At 34.6% G+C, this 17270-nt stretch overlaps 2 protein-coding genes across 2 annotated transcripts; one reads left to right on the top strand and one right to left on the bottom strand.

Annotated features, from left to right (window-relative positions):
- Positions 1 to 476: 476 nt before the first annotated feature.
- On the bottom strand, positions 477 to 4338 carry LOC148569724 (uncharacterized). Its single transcript, XM_088506608.1, has 6 exons — positions 3580 to 4338; positions 2948 to 3244; positions 2440 to 2525; positions 2169 to 2354; positions 1935 to 2076; positions 477 to 1673 (listed from the first exon to the last, which is right to left on the bottom strand). Exons 1-6 carry the CDS (start codon positions 4336 to 4338, stop codon positions 477 to 479), a joined length of 2667 nt encoding a protein of 888 aa, XP_088362734.1.
- Positions 4339 to 8382: 4044 nt separating this feature from the next.
- On the top strand, positions 8383 to 11903 carry LOC148569725 (S-adenosyl-methionine 4-1-methyl-2-pyrrolidinyl-3-oxobutanic acid methyltransferase-like). Its single transcript, XM_016331486.3, has 4 exons — positions 8383 to 8488; positions 8605 to 9009; positions 10063 to 10302; positions 11419 to 11903. The coding sequence occupies exons 1-4, from the start codon at positions 8411 to 8413 to the stop codon at positions 11791 to 11793; spliced, it is 1098 nt and encodes a 365-aa protein (XP_016186972.1). The 5' UTR covers positions 8383 to 8410; the 3' UTR covers positions 11794 to 11903.
- The last annotated feature ends 5367 nt before the right edge of the window (positions 11904 to 17270 follow it).

Consider the following 17270-nt stretch of genomic DNA (forward strand, 5'->3'; position numbering starts at 1 on the left):
GGGATAAAAATCAGAGAGAAAAAGGAGTAGAAATGTGAACTTGTATTAAATGATGAATCACACATTTACATAACTGATCTACCTATATTTATACATAGCTGGTTAACTACTGATTAGCATAAATATCTAACTACTCTAATCAGTTTTTTCTAACTAACTATCAGCAGACTCTCTTGTTAAGTAACACCCTCTTTTATGTTTGGAGTGCTGACCCCAAGCTTACTATGGATGTAATGGAAAGGTGCTAGTGGCTTAGTCAAAATGTCTGCAACCTGCTCATGTGTAGAGATAGGTAGCAGAGTAATCACGCCTTCTTGTAGTTTGTCGCGGACAATGTGGCAATCCGCTTCGATATGTTTTGTCCGCTCATGGAAGACTGGTGGATTAGTGGCTATATACACAGCAGACTTGCTATCACAGTAAATGTTCATTGCCATTTGAAGTGGTGCGCCAAGTTCCTGAAGAACATAACTCAACTATTGGACCTCCCTAGTTGCAAGCGCCAACGCCCTATATTCTGCTTCGGAGGAGGAAGCAGCGACTGTGAGTTGCTTCTTGCTCTTCCAACTAACAAGAGATGATTCAAGGTAAAAGCAATAGGCTGAGATCGACCTCCTGGAGTCAGGACACCCTGCCCAGTCCGAATCTGAGAAGCCTGTGAGATTCAAGTCTGATTTGGCTGAGAAGAAAAGGCCAGCAGCTGGGGATCCTTTCACGTACCTCAATATTCGATGAGCAGCTCGCAAATGCTCTGTGGTAGGACAATCCAAAAATTGACTCAACTTTCCTATGGCGAAACTTATATCCGGCCTAGTGTTCGAAAGATAGAGCAACTTCCTAATGATTCTTCGGTATGGAGTGAAATCAGACAGCAGCTCCCCATCACTCTTACTAAGCTTTGCACCATAATCCATTGGTGTTGGGGCAGGCTTGCATCCCTCAAAACCTGTTTCTTTAAGCAAATCCAGCACATATTTTTGTTGATACAAAGCAATTCCTTTCTGTGACCTAGCCACTTCTAAGCCAAGAAAATATTTGAGGTCCCCAATATCTTTGATCCGAAATCTATCATCAAGTATCTTTTTCACATTCTCAATCTCACTAAGATCATCACCTGCCAAAACCAAATCATCAACATAAACTAAGACTGCTGTAAATCCTTTTGGAGTTGATTTTGTGAACAAACTATAATCTGGTTTGCACTGCTTGAAACCCAGCTCCACAAGAACAGATTTGAGTTTTGAATTCCATTGTCTACTAGCTTGTTTTAATCCATACAGTGACTTCTCAAGTTTGCACACTTGCCTTGGCTCTGCATGAAGTCCTTCTGGCACCTTCATGTATACTTCTTCATCCAAGTCACTATGCAGAAACGCAGTGTTAACATCAATTTGTTTCAAGTGCCAGCCTTTCACAGCAGCAAGAGCCAAAACCACTCGCAATGTTCCCAATTTAACAACTAGGCTAAAGGTATCCTTGTAATCAACTCCAGGAACCTGCGTGAATCCCTTTTCAACGAGGCGAGCTTTATGACGTTCCACACTACCATCCGGATGATACTTGACCTTGAATACCCACTTACATCCTATTGCCTTCTTGCCAGGTGGGAGTGAGGTCAACTTCCATGTTTTATTTTCATCCAGAGCAATCAGCTCAGCCTTAATAGCTTCTTGCTAGCAAGCTTGAGATATCACCTCTTCATAGCGCTTAGGCTCGATGTTTTAAATAGCTAATGAGTATGCAAGATGCATGGGAAAAATAGAATGATAGGATAAAAAATCTGAGATAGGCTATCTTTGAAGGTTTCGCATGGTTTTTGAATTTTCATTGATGGCTGTCATACATTTGTAATCTTTCAAGTAAGCTGGTGGTTTTGAAATTCTTGTGGATCTTCTCAGCATAACACGAGTAGGGAGACTAGGTGAATCATGCACCTGTGTATCTAATCTAGGACTTGTGTCTACATTTGTGTGTGATGTATGGTCAGGATTGTCAAAAGCTTCCAAATGATGCATGGGACTATCATGGGGCATTGAAGGTGAGATGTTATCTTTGTCTAGACTATCTAAATGAATACTAGAATGCATAGGGATGAATGTTGAATATGATTCTGAATCATGTGATCCTGATTGAGTGTATGTGCATTATTGTTTGGATTTGTGATATACAATTGGTCAGCTGAAAATTTTTCATTTGTAAAATTGGTGTTAGTATTTTCAGATTGAGTCTTAGCATTTTCATTTTGAGCCTCAACCTCAGAGTATAGAAACAAATCTTCATAAAATTGAACATCTCTAGAAGTGAAGAATGCTTTGGTTTGTAAGTCAAATAACAGATAGCCCTTAACACCCTCCCTGAATCCAAGATGCAGACATTTCCGTGCTCTTAGATCAAGTTTGGTTCTGTTACGCGTAATAGTATTAGCATAAGCAAGACAACCAAACACCCGAAGATGAAGTAGATTCGGTAGAGCATTGTATAAAACCTAATAGGGTGTTCGGTTGGTCAAGAATGGTGAGGGCAACCTATTAATCAAATAGACCGCATGTTCAACACCATAGCTCCAAAAGATTTTGGGCAGGTGAGAATGAATCATAATGGTGCGAGCCACAGTCAGAATGTGTTGATGCTTTCGCTCAACGATTCTATTTTGCTGTGGTGTCTCAACACAAGATCGTTGGTGCAAAATTCCAAAATTGTTATAAAATGAAGATATTGAAAATTCAGCACCATTATCAGACCTGATTATTTTCACCATTGTATTGAACTGAGTTTTGACAAAATTAATAAAATTCTTCACCAATTGAGCTGTTTCAGCCTTGGTTTTCATAAGAAAAATCCATGTAAATCTAGATTTATCATCTACAACTGACAAAAAATATTTGTGACCAGAAAATGAAGGAATGGAGATCGGGCCCCAAATATCCAAATGAATCAACTCAAGTACATTTTCAGCAACAGAAACACTATGAGGAAATGCTAACCGCTTTTGCTTGCCAAGATGACAAGAATTACACGGCTCCTTGCTTATTGAACAATCTACAAATTCAAACTGTTGTTTCAGTGTTGCTAACCTATTATTAGATGGATGTCCTAGTCTATCATGCCACAAATTTTTCTGAGATGTATGAGGGATGAGTGCAGTAATGTCTGATGCATGTGTTGGTCCTTGAACCTCGTGGTGCAAAATGTATAGACCATCAATATTTCTAGCTGCACCAATCATCTTCAAAGTGTGTCGATCCTGTATCTCACACATTTCATCAGTAAAACTCATTTTTCAATGCAATGATAATGTCAGTTTTGAGACTGAGAATAGTTTAAAATTGAATGAAGGGATGTATAATGCATTTGCGAGAAATAATGTGCCAGAAAACACAATTGTGCCCATGATGCAGCTGGTGGTGTGGGCACCATTGGGTAATCTAACAATTATTGGATCAATTTTTCGAAAATCTTTGAAATCTTTGATGTTAATGAGACATGGTCCGTGGCACCAGTGTCTATTACCCAGGGTTTATGCTTTTGAATGCATACATCTAGAGCCTATATGTGAGAATTGAAATGCAAAAGATGAACCATTCTACCTTGATGAGGTGATGGTTGAGGTTGTGTTGTAATCTGGCTGACACTATGGATGTGCTTGATCTCTTGCTTGCTAAGTAGAGCTAGTAGGACTTCCCTTTGATCTGGAGTGAATCCAGCCCCTGTGATTTCACTCACTCCCAATTGGCCTTGACTGGTACCGAGCTCATCATTAATACCCTCAGTACCTGCATTTGCTGACATGCAATTGAGGACTGGTGTGGCAGTGTTTTGAGAGTTAAAGTATTCATATTGTTGTCTAAAGTTTGGGGGGAACCCGTGTTTCTTGTAACAGGTATCAACACTATGTCCAGTCTTGTTGCAAAAAGTGCACTGCAGCCTACTTCTGCCACCTTGTCCTCTCCCAAGCTGAAATCTACCTCCTCTGCCTCTCTCTCTCCCTCTACCTAGTGAAGGCGACGTAGTGTTCAAGGGATGAGCAGAGCTAGCCAAAACCTTAATGTCCGAGGTAGAGTCAGGACTGAGAAACTGCCGTTCTTGCTGCGTGATCATAGCAAAGACCGCATTCAGATTTGGTAAGCTATCCATGAGCATTATCTGTGATCGAACAGTGGAGTGTTGTTCATTTAAACCTCGAAGAAACTTTGTCACCTTATCTTCCTCTCTTTGCTTCCTAATTATAGATAAGGCACACGAACACCTTTTATCACAGTTACATTGTGGCAAGATTCTGAAATTGTCGATTTCTTCCCAAATTGACTTGAGCTTGGTATAGTAATTCGTCACATTCATGTCTCCTTGTCTGAGTGCATACACTTCCTCATATAATTCAGCCACTCGAAATTTGTCCCCCTGATAATATCTGTGCTTTAGCTCATCCCATATCTTATAGGCTAAATTGTTCCACAAGACACTTTGGTAGATATCCGGGCTTAGTGAGAGGTTAATCCAACCAACGACATATGTGTTGCACCTCTCCCACGTAGGGGTGGCAGGAGTACCCGAACCCGCAGGTACCCGACCCGCCCCCACCCGCTCGGGGCGGGTTTAAACCCGACCCGAGGGCGGGGCGGGTTTTGATCGGGGCGGGGCGGGGTCGGGGTCAGGGTAAACCCGCCCCTACCCGCCCCGGAGTACTTAATATATATATATATATATATATATATATATATATATATATATATATATATATATATATATATATATATATATTAGGGTTTGCCTCCAATCCACCAACCATCAGAGATCAGACCTGAGACCCCAAGTCCCCAAATCCCTAGCTCTTTGCTCTTCAGCTCAGCCTCTCATCTCCTCTCCGCCATTGCGCCGTCGCTTCGCAGCTCCTTGCCGTCGTCGCAATTTCTTGGCGTCACCACTTAGTCCCACTGCTCCTTGCTGTCGCTGCTCACCTCCCGTCTGCTGTCGGCCCGTCGCTGCTCAGCCGCACAACTCCCCGCCCTCGCTGCTCAGTCGCGCAACTCCTCGCCCTCGCTGCTCAACTCGCACAGCTCCGTAAGTTCCTCTCTCTCTCTCTCTCTCTCTCTCTCTCTCTCTCTCTCTCTCTCTCTCGTGCTCTCTGTCTCTCCATCGTTGTGAGATCTAAGTTCTTCTCTTGTTCTTCCACAGATTCATCGCTTGGTCACCGTCGCTGTGAGCTTGTCCGTCGCTGTTGCATGTGAGCCTGTCACCGAAGCCCTTTTTCTCTGTTTCTAACCACCGGTAAGTCTTTGAGCCCCTCTGTCTTTGCAGATTTGCCATCCCACAGGCATGCTCTACTAGATTTGAAAAATTAAAGTTGTTTTGATTGATGAGAAGTGCATATTTAGTTTTGATAACAATATTTTTGACTGATAAGAATTGCATGTTTAGTTTTGATTTATCATTTTTATGCATTTTGAATTTTGATTTTAATCTGATTTTGTAATTGTCATTGAGTACTGAATGGACCCTTCAAGATTAGAGTGATTTGGTTTATGAAAGGGAATATGCCCAAGGTGTTCTAATTATGGAGAGAATTGGGCATTTGAAATTAGCAGAATTAGTAATGTGCGGAAGTGTTCTGAATTTTTTTATTATTACAAAAATTAGTAATGCCAATTTGTTGATTAGGTATTTCTAATAAACAAGTAGGTAGACATAGGGTAATTAATAGATTCCAAGTTGTGAAACTCTATGATCTGAGTGTTGAGTGGGAAATTGAGTCTCTAATTTGTATTGTAGGCTTCACCAAGGGCTCTATTGCTCAGTGGCTTTTCTCAAGCAAAGTCTCTGCTGTTCCACACTTGATGTCTTTTAAGGTTTCTCAAGATGAGAAGCCTTTTGACTCCACTCTAAAGTTCCCTGCTCCTGAACAGGTTTCACACTACCTACCATCTCTCTCACTTTCTCTAAATTCCTCCGAAATTGACAAGTTAGTTCAATATTTAATCTTCTAGAGTTTTAGTTCTATTTTAAAGTCAACTTTGTACTTGAAGAGGACAAATGTTTTCATTCTGCTTATTTACTATATCTGGTATATGAAATGAACTTCACTTCACTTCAGATCTGAACTTAGCTTGATGTTTTTCCGCCCCCAATGTCTTGTATTTTCAATTTCCAATCAAGCAATTTCAGTTTCTGTGGAGAATCCATAATGTGCAACAGTGTTCTGAATTATGATGAAATCAAGAAACAGGAAATAAGATATAGACATATACAAATAAAAAAAGTTTATTTATGGTTATCTAATTTAATTCAATTGGCTTAGCATGTATTCTCATATTCTCATCTAAATATTTCATGTGTTACAATCCTATTATATATAGAACTACAAGGATGGGCCTAATATGTGAATGTATGGTTATTGATTTTCAAGTTTCATTTATTATTTCTTATTATTATTATTTTTTAAAAATGTTTTACATTTGGAGAAGCTATGATTAACTTAATCTCCAAATTTCCATAGTCTGCAATGCATTATACAAATCCATTTCGTCCCAAACATGATCATTATGATGATCACCTGAATTCAAGATCACATAGATGGTTGAAAGATTGTGATTAACCTCATCAGTAGCCAACAGTTGATTTAATAGCATCCAATATCTGCATAAAATAAGTGGCAGAACTTGTTATGTATTCTGATTTTTCATTTATGCATTCTGATCTTTATTAAGATATGATTTTAATTTGTTAATTGTTATATTTTTTGATTTTCAGGTTTAAATCTTGATTTGCAAACTTTTAATGACGATGAAGATGTTGAAAGTGATCAAGAATAAGGGTTGAAGATTTTTTTATATCTAATATTATAATTTCTTTATTATGGTGTTAAATTTGTAGTGATCTAACACTTTTTTTTTATTTCAAGTTATTTGAGCTAATGACATTGTATGAATTTTTATGTTTGTATTTTAATTTATCTATGAATTTTAAGTTTTTGTCTTAATTTAGATATGAATATGTAAAAATTAAAATATTTAATTTTTATAGGGGCGGGTAGGGGTGGGGCGGGTACCCGCAGGGGCGGGTTCGGGTACTGCAATTTACTACCCGTGGGTTGTGGCGGGGCGGGTAGTACTTGAGTGATGAGACGGCGGGGCGGGGTCGGGTAGGGTAAAAACCCGCCCCTACCCGCCCCACTGCCACCCCTACTCCCACGCCTCAAACAATGGATCTGAGCTATCCGGTTTCTCAATACTACCATCTATGAATTTTAGCTTATTTTTCAATTTGAGAGCTAACAGCATAGCTCTACTCCAGGCTCCATAGTTCGATCCAGTCAGAACAACAGAAGTGAGAGGTATACCTGGACTCTCAGAAGGGAGAATGAAGTACGGATTTGTAGGATCCTAGCTCGGATTCGCGCTTTTGCTGATGTGCGATTGGATCGCGGCGATCTGATTAAAAAATGCAGCAAACTGAGTTGCGTCCATGGCGGGAAATTGCACTCCACTAGAACTTGAATCGGAGCTCATAATGACGGAAATTGTGGATCTGATGCACAGATCTGAACCTTCCTCTTTCAATCTCGTTGATCGGAATACCTAATCGCTTTGATATGACTTGTCGAACTAGGAAGTAATTAGGCTCTCATCAAGCTCTGCGGTGTGAGTTTGAAAGAGGAGAAGAAGTTGTAGGAGAAGGTGAAATTGGAGATCGAAGAAGAAATTGCAGAAAGAGATGAGATCGAAAATCGAAGAATCTTGGAAAAAAAAATCAGAACGCTCGAAGAGAACTTGAACTAAGAGAAATCAGTCTTGATGAGGAACCTAGATCCATCATCTCTCTCCAACCACGATTGATGCTCGTGAATCGAAGATCAAGCTACTCTCTCTTCAGTTGCTCACCGCACCATGTTGAAGGTTGCACATGAGAACGGAAAAAGAATGCAGGGGATAAAAACCAGAGAGAAGAAGGAGTGAAAATGTGAACTTGTATTAAATGATGAATCACACATTTACATAACTGATCTACCTATATTTATACACAGCTGACTAACTGTTAATTAGCATAAATATCTAACTACTCTAATCAGTTTTCTCTAACTAACTATTAGCAGACTCTCTTGTTATATTTCGTAATACTCTAATTGTTATATTTCTCTAACTAACTAATAGGATTTTTAATGATTAATGTTATATTTCGTAGCACTCTAATTGTTCCTATAATAATTCTTTTGCAAAATAAAAAAATACGATGCACAAATTCAAAGCGGTGGAAAATTTAATTATTCATGTTATAATTTCTTTATATTATGAGTCCGCCCAATTTCAATTTCTAACAATAGAGAATAAATAATGTATTTAAAGACAAGAAATGCTTTAATTTGATCATATTGTCATTCCACAACATCAAAGAAGACAAAGAGTTAGGAAGAGGAGGAATGGATAGACAGCAAGTGGTCCTCCACATGAACCCCGGCATGGGAGATAATAGCTATGCTCATAACTCTATCATTCAGGTACACAACATCATCATAATATTCTCTTTATTCTCCCAAATTAAATTTGCTTATGCCCATTCATGATTGACAATGGTAGATATTAACATTCTTATATATCAATATCATTTTAACAGAACAAGGTGATGAGGGAGACAAAAGCCATAGTAGAAGAGAGTATCATGAGGTTATATACTATTGTTCCTATTCATTGTTTTAAGGTGGCTGACTTAGGTTGTTCTTCAGGACCAAATGCTCTTCAATTGGTATCTAATGTCATCGACATTGTTGATACTACTACTTCTAACTTGAATCTCGAACCACCGGTTTTTCAATTCCTCTTGAATGATCTATTTGGGAATGATTTCAATAGCATATTTAAATCACTCCCTCAATTCTTGGAAAGCCTAGAAGAAAAGAAGGGACACAAATTGGGTCCATGTTTTATTAATGCAACTCCAGGGACATTCTACAAGAGGCTATTTCCCAACGGTTCCTTACACTTTGTTCATTCTTCTTTTAGTCTTCATTGGCTTTCTCAGGTAAGAACATATGCACTAATTGTTTGGCTGAGTTTTTAAAAAAAAATTTTTTTTAGAGTTATCTTTTTTTAAAAGATTTTATCGAAAAGTAAAAGTAATTTTATATTTGGATATCTTATATAAAAAGATCTTTTTATCTATTAATTATGTTTGGGTATAACAATATAAAAATATTTTTTTCTTTATTTATTACATAAAAAATATCTTTTTTTAAGAGAAAAAGATCTTTAAAAAAATATATAAATTACAACTTCTCAAAAAAGATGTTTTTTTTTTATTTTTCTAGTACTTTCATTTTTATTATTAGAAATTTGCCAAACACGCTAAAAAATAAAAAAAGATCTTTTTTTATTAAAAAATATTTTTTTTATCAAAATAATGGCGCCCAAACAAACACGTAATCCATATTATTTACAACCAAAATAGTATATAATATGTAAAATATATAGCACTTCAATTAAAAAGTTTTGTTTCCAAACATAGTTTTATCTCTCTAGAAATTTTGTAAATTCTATTTTATTTTATTTCTTTTATTTGTATTTGGTTGCATACTTACACTCCTAATTAAATATTTATCCTAGAATATTTAATGTTATATATGTTTCTATAAATTGAGGAATAATACTGAATTGAAAATCACTAAATTTTAAATTAACATAATTATTTTGTCAACCTTTATAATTTCAGTAAAATTTCATTTAGATCTTTACAAAAGTTAAAAAAATTCGTAATTGAATCTATATATCAAGTAAAAAATTTTAATTAGATTTTGTACGTTAACTGTTTTTCTTTTTTTTTTTTTTTACAAAATATTCTTGAAATATACACATTTTTTGTATTTGATTTAGGATAATTGTATAATGTTATGAAAGTAAATATTCTAGAATTATTGCGTTCGTTTTGAAAGATATCAAGTAACTAAGTAAACATCTAATTAATCTTTTTGTAAAATTATAAGAAGAAATAGAGTAAGTAAGCCTTTAAAATTTTATTCGACATAAACCGCATGGCATGTAAATATATATATACTCATATATTTATGTTTTTGAACAGGCTCCAAAGGACTTGGGTAATAAGGAAAATATACATTTAACAAGAACAAGTTCTCCAGCAATGCACAAAGCATATGGTGAACAATTCCAAAAGGACTTTAAACTATTTCTCAAATTACGTTCACAAGAATTGGTGCCTGGAGGTGGGATGGTTCTGACTCTAATTGGAAGAGACAAAACTCGTGAAATCAGAACCTCTTGGAGCCTACTTGGCACAACACTCAATGACATGGTCTCAGAGGTACATTGAATATAACCTATGACTATGTGTTTGTCTAATATATATATATATATATATATATATATATATATATATATATATATATATATATATATATTATAGGGTAAATCATCAAAACCGCACCTGATTTTTAAAACATTGACAAAAATATACTTTATTTTTAATAACAATAAAAATATTTTTAAAATATTAAAAAATATGATAAAATTAATTAAAAATAATATTTTTTTTATAAATGACAAATAATTTTTATATTTTAAGTTACTTATGTATTTAGTCTAAAATTTTATAGAAATATTTAGATAACTATTTAAAAAATATATAAAAAAATTAGATAAAAATTTAATTTCTAAATTTTTTATTTTTTCTTAGCTATTAATTGAAATAAATTATAAAAAATCTTCAAATTTTAAGAATAAAAATATCAAAAACTGTATCAAAATTCAATCTCTAAAGCACTTTTTGAGAATACATATTTTACGTTGGTATTTTTAGCGCATTTTAAAATGGATTGGAGACATTTTTGTTGTTAATAAAGTGGAGGATATTTTTTTTAACATATTCGAAAATTGAAGACATTTTTAGTAGTTTATCCAAAGTATATATATTAGCCAATAGTTAGACAATAATATTTTAAAGTGTAGGTTAAAAATATAAAATTAGACTATTGAGCTAAAAATTTTAGAGAATAAATGACCATATGTATCCACACTATATATCGAAATTAAACTTGTACCCATGTAAGATGTCCTCCGTGTGACAAAAGTACCCTACGTGGCACTCCAATCCTCAGGGTACTTTTGTCACACGGATGGCATCTTGCATGGGTACAAATTTAGTTTCGTAGTGTGGATACATATGTCAGCATTTTCATCTTTCATGCGTACAAATGATCATTTATTCAATTTTAGATTGCTAACTAAAAATGATGGATAATATAAACTAAAATTACTAGTCCTTGATATTATTCAAACTACTAATTTTGCTCTTTACAATTCGTGTTTGAAGTTTGTCTAATAATTGTCACTATAATATTTTGGTTTGTAGATAGTTGTTATATATATCTAGTAGAGTTCAAAATCTGCACTGTAATAACGTATTGTAATGGAGTTGTAGAATTTGATTGAAGAGATAAAAGTGGAGTCCTTTGATTTACCATTGTATGACCCAACAATAGAGGAAGCTAAAGAAGTAATTGAGGATGAAGGATCTTTCACTCTTCAAAGGTTGGAATCTGTCGCATTGGATTGGGGTGCCAACATAAATGAAGATGTTGTTGATAACAACAATAAACTTGATCTCAATATGAAGGCAGAGGCTATAACTAAATTCGTTAGAGCTCCATTAGAACCTGTTTTGAAAGCACAATTTGGAGAAGAAGTCATGGACGAACTTTTTCGGAGATATAAGAATAAGATTGTCCAATTAATTATGGAGGTCGACATATTAGAATTTCCTACACTAGTAATGTCGTTGATAAAGAATGTTTAAAGGAGTACAATAACATGTACTCTTTTTTCGTTCATTCTTATTTGTCTTCTTGAATTATGTAACAAAATAATTGAGGAGTTATTTGGCCTTAAAAAAATTATAAAAAGAAAATTGGAGACACAAAGTTATTGTAATTCTCTTATTTTGAATTTCTAAGTTTTTGAGTTTGTCATTCCTATAGCGAAAAATTACATGTACTTACAACTACAAGGATTTCAACGCTTGAGTTGGCATGGATTACAAAAGGCACTAAATTAAAAATCATATTTTAATTAATATATGTATTTAGTGATTAATTTTAGTGGACATCTAATATAATTATAAAATAAATTAGGGGCGCGCTACACATCCATGTAATCATATAATCAAGTTGATCCAATCTCAAATAGAGTCACACGCGCATTAATGACGAGTGAAAAGTGAAAACACGTGCTCGAAACCCTTCGTTACTTCACGCTCATTATGAAAAAATGTTACTTCTTCTTCTTGCATTATAGGTTTTATCGCGTTTTCTTTCTTCTTCTTCTTCTTCTCTGCTCGCGTTATAGGCTTCACCACATGAACATTGTTCGGTTCGGTGGCCTTTGTGATTTTGATTCACCAAATGAATGTTGTTCTGTTCGGTGGCCTCCTTTTACTTTATTCAATGTTTAAGATTATTGTGATAGCATGCAGCAATCATTTCCTAACTGTCTGAACGTAATAACCCCATTCAACTGATTTGAAGTTGAATCATTCATTGTTTCCATTCAGAAGTGTAGATTGAAGAAGAAAAAGAACGACGGAGCTTATTACGTTGAATTCAATGCAGATCAATAATGAAAAATGCAAACAGAGAAGAAAAACGCGAACAGAGGAGAACGACGAATTTTATTAGGTTGAAGAAGAAGAAAAAGAAGAACGCGAACAGAGAAGAAGAAGAAGAACGAAAACGCGAGAAGAGAACAAAGTTTACGTTGAAAAAGGTTTACGAGGCGGTGTATAACAAACGTGTAAAGGGGTTGGAGAGGCGCGTCTGATTGAAATTACTTAAATAGTTTGGATGAAAAAATTACATGAACGTAGAGCTTTTCTCAATAAATTAGTGTTTGTTGTACCTAACAATGAATTAGCACTATAAGAGGAGGGTAGTTTGTGAGAACCAACAACGAATTAGTTGGAGGCGTAATTTGCCTTACCTTAACGATCTATTATTTTCAATTCTCTCTTCAGAATTTTAGAGAAATAATTTGCGCAATTATCACATGAAAGTTAGAGCATCGACGAAGTAGATCGTTTTTACCGAGGTTTGAAAAACTGGACCGGTCATCAAATCGTTCTAATTACTGATTCACTAATTTACTGGTTCAATCGGTCTAACCGATGGTTCAATCAAAAAAATTATTTTAAAATAAAATAATAAATAAATTATAAATAAACAGCCTAAAATATAATTATAGTATAATATAAATATTGAAATAATTTTTAAATTTAAAAAACTACATTAAATGTCATCAATCAAATTCATATAATCTTATTAATATACGAACTCAAACTCAAGTTAAATAGTACAAAGAAATATCAAATATTAAATGTCAACATAAAGATTTATCAATCATCAAAACTTCAAGATGTTCTTGTGAGTTTCTCTTTTTTTTTGGGATAATTATTTAAACATATTATGTAATTATGATTGTGATTTCAACTATTATACTAAAAAAACCTTCAAGTAACAAGGATATGTTGATGGTGGTGGTGTCTTCTGAGGCATCAATGTCTCCTCATCCAGTCCCTCCAATTTCTTCAGCTAAAGCCATAACAAAAGGAATGGTATCAGAAAATGAGATAGTTAATGGATCATCAAATGAGAAGCTTTTTGTTATTGCAAGTGAAGATGAACAGGCCAATGCACAAGTTTGAATGAAGCAACTTAACAGAGCCAGAAAGAAAAAAGCAGCAGCAACAAAAGTTAAATACCAGCAACAAATAATCACTCTAAACCTTGAAATCAATAACTATTTCACCAAAATTTCAGAAACATCATACTTAAAAATTAAAAAAGGCAACAGCAGCATAACAAATCCATTTTAATCAACAATTTCAACAACACGAAATCAATGATTTAACCAACAATTTCAACCATTCATTCTAATAACAAAACCATATCTAAATTTCAACCATGTTCTTAACCTAAAGCAGGAGCCACAACACATTTAAAAACAGATATGAAATTAACAAAACCATATCTAAATTCTGCCTACAGCATTCAACAATATTGCAAGAGTAAGTTTTCAGCATTAACAAAACAACAAAACACTAAAACAGAGTAATAGTTACATAACAGAATAAGTTTTCAGCATATTAGGTGTTCTGGACTAAAACAGAGTAACAGTTACAAAACAGCAAAACACTAAAACAGCAATATTAGGTGTTCTGGACTCTGGTTGATACAAATGACATAACAGAGTCAGTTTTCACTTTCCAGCATTAGCAACCAATCCATACATACAAATTTCCACAGCAATCAGAACCATACATACAAAGAAGACCGAAGAACGAAGACCGAAGACCGAAGAAGAAGAATTGAAGAACTAAACTTCAAGCCAAGACCCTAGAAGAATTGAAGAAATATGGAACAAAAATTGAAGAAGAAGTTCAGAGAAGATGAAGACGAGGAGCACTCACCTAGGTTTGAGGAAGAAGCGAGGAAGAAGAAGAAGCAGCGGTGCTGAGGACGGCGGCGACGATGAAGGGCTAGGGTTCGAGGTTCCTTTGCTTCAGAGGGCTAGGGTTTGGCGAGATGGAGATTGGATTGAGATGAATGAATGGGAAAGGGGGGGTGGGGTTCACGAGTGGATCGGATTTTTTTTTCTCTTAAAAAACAAGTTAAAAAACGTCGTCGTTTTAGGGGAACCGGCCAGTTACCGGTCCGGCTCAACCGACCGGTTCTTGACCGGTTCGACAATTTTCTACCAATTTTCTCCCGAACGATTATAGAAGGAGAACCGAATCGCTAATATTATCGGTTCTCAATTGAACCGATTCGACCGGCCGATCTAGTCCGATTTTCAAAACCTTGGTTTTTACAGATAAAACGGGGTTGTCCATGCTGTTGGATACATCAATGAAAAAGTTAGTGCATTAATTTTTATTTAATTTAAAAAAATTATATTAGATTATAAATGATAGTGTTATAATTAATTAAAAATGAAATTTAAATTGTAGTGTTGTTAAATTAGAAATAATAGTGATATTAATCTAGAAATGATTTTGTAAAAAAATAGAAATGATCATGTTATTATTGGTCACTATTAATGATACAATTTGAATACACAAATCCAAAGCTCAATTTTGTATTAGAAATAAAATTTAAGGTTTAATTTGGTATCATGAAAAAATTTGAGCGTCAAATTTATATGAGATAAAAGTTTTTTTAAGTAAAAAATAATTTGGTAGGTCAATTTTGTAAAAAAAAAAAATTATAAACCACAAATTTGAAGTCAGATTTGTGGTATTCAGGAAAAAAAAAATATATATATATATATATATATATATATATATATATATATAGGTATCTACTTTATTGAAAAGTACTACTTGAAATAAGGGGTGTACATGATCTAGTTTGGCCTGGAGACTCGATTTGGAATTGGATACTTTAATAATTAATTTGGTGTGATTTCATTGGATTTAGGGTCGGGTGAAAATCTTAAAAATAAATCCGATCATTATTTAAGATCGGATTCAGGTCAAAACAAACGTGGCCCATATACACCCTAAAGAGCCTAAAAAGGGTATATATATTTTAAATTAATTTTAATATTATGTTATATTAATTATAAATTTATTGTTTTGTTTTTAATCACACTTGATGAATTAGAAAATAAATCAAAGAAGCATAAAATTAAAATTTATGAAGAAATTCAAGTTTAAAATATGGATATCAACTTCACAGTAATAAATATATTTTTTTCGCCTTTATAAATAAATACATCATAATTTTTTGACATAAAGTTTATCAATACTCAAACTTTATCGGTCTAGAGTCTAGACTCGGTTTTAGTGTTATCCGAAAGTAATGTGATTTTACCGGGTCTAAGACTAAGTAAGGGTCTCAAAAATAGACCCGATCATTATTTAGGATCGAGTCCAGATCAAGACGAATCCGACTTCACCCGATCTATATGTACCCCCTAACTTGAAGTTTTGAACCACAACACTAAAAATAAAAAGTGCCATTATATACGTCAAACTAGGGGTGACAACATGCACCATATTTGGGTACCTAATTCGGTCGGATAGGATTGCCAATCCGATTCACAACGGATAAGGTATGGTGCGGGTAGGGTTCTCGTGTGGGTCAGATTAGGGGTGGCAATGGCTAGGGTAGGGTAGGATTTGGAGTTAACCCTAACCCTACCCGCGGGTTGATATTTTTATATAAACTCAACTCTACCCTACCCTAACCCTACCCGCTCTTAACCTGCGGGTACTCGACCCTACTCGCGGGTTACAAAAAAAATGCAACGTTATTATATAACTTGATGATAATTTAAAATAGAACTGACTTTTATGTAAAAAAAAGTTTATTAAATTATTAATTAATGATCTTCTTTTAATGACTAAGGATCTTTTGTATTTAGTGAGAAGTCTTTAGTTCAACATCCACTTAAAATATATTTTTATATAAGTATATAACATATACATATTTAGGGTGCGGGTTGGTCGGGTAGAGTTGAGACTCAACCCGCACCCTACCCGACCGACACGAAAACCCTACCCGCACCCTACCCTATCCGCTGAGGATCGGGTTGGCAACCCTACCCGACCGGGTGGGGTCGGGTTGGGTACCCACGGGTAGGGTACATATTGCCACTCCTAGGTCAAATAGGGTGCGGATTTAGTCTCAATCTTACTTGACCAACTCGCACCATATATATGTATATATTATTTATTTATATAAAAATATATTTCAAGTGGATGTTGAATCAAAAACCTCTCCCTAAATACAAAAGTCCTTTAGTCACTAAGAAAAGGTAATTAATTAATAATTTAATATATTTTTTTTTAACATAAAAGTCAATTTTATTTTAAATTATCATTAAATTATATAATAATGTTGCATCTTTTTGGCAACCTACAAGTAAGATCGGATACTTGTGAATTAAGATCAGTTAGAGTTAGGGTTGGAATATTGTCAATCCAATAGGATAGGATTGAATTTATATAAAAATCTTAACTGACAAATAGAATTAAAGTTCGATCAAAATCCTATCATATCCTACCCATTGCCACCGCTATGCCAAACATGTGTCACATACACTAATAATGTTGCCACGAAAGCAACTTTAAGGAAATACAAAACTTTAAGTGGTCGCCGTTAAATTAATGTAGGGAAAATGAAAATTTGCTTCATATATGGAAAAGTCTATATACAATTAAAAAACGTGCAACAATATAATCTATAAATGGATAGAGGCTAGTTGGCTTATTTTCAT

This window comes from Arachis ipaensis, chromosome B3, assembly GCF_059453495.1.
Source record: "Arachis ipaensis isolate K30076 ecotype BB chromosome B3, ASM5945349v1, whole genome shotgun sequence".
NCBI classification, from domain to species: domain Eukaryota; kingdom Viridiplantae; phylum Streptophyta; class Magnoliopsida; order Fabales; family Fabaceae; genus Arachis; species Arachis ipaensis.

Coding starts and splice junctions, on each gene's coding strand:
- LOC148569724 (XM_088506608.1), bottom strand. CDS start 4,338: ATGAATGTGACGAATTACTATACCAAGCTCAAGTCAATTTGGGAAGAA. Junction 2,526..2,947: donor GTGTTTCTGTTGCTGAAAAT/GTACTTGAGTTG, acceptor TTTGATTAATAG/GTTGCCCTCACCATTCTTGA. Junction 1,674..1,934: donor GTCCTAGATTAGATACACAG/GTGCATGATTCA, acceptor CAAGCTTGCTAG/CAAGAAGCTATTAAGGCTGA.
- LOC148569725 (XM_016331486.3), top strand. CDS start 8,411: ATGGATAGACAGCAAGTGGTCCTCCACATGAACCCCGGCATGGGAGAT. Junction 8,489..8,604: donor CTCATAACTCTATCATTCAG/GTACACAACATC, acceptor TCATTTTAACAG/AACAAGGTGATGAGGGAGAC. Junction 10,303..11,418: donor TCAATGACATGGTCTCAGAG/GTACATTGAATA, acceptor ATGGAGTTGTAG/AATTTGATTGAAGAGATAAA.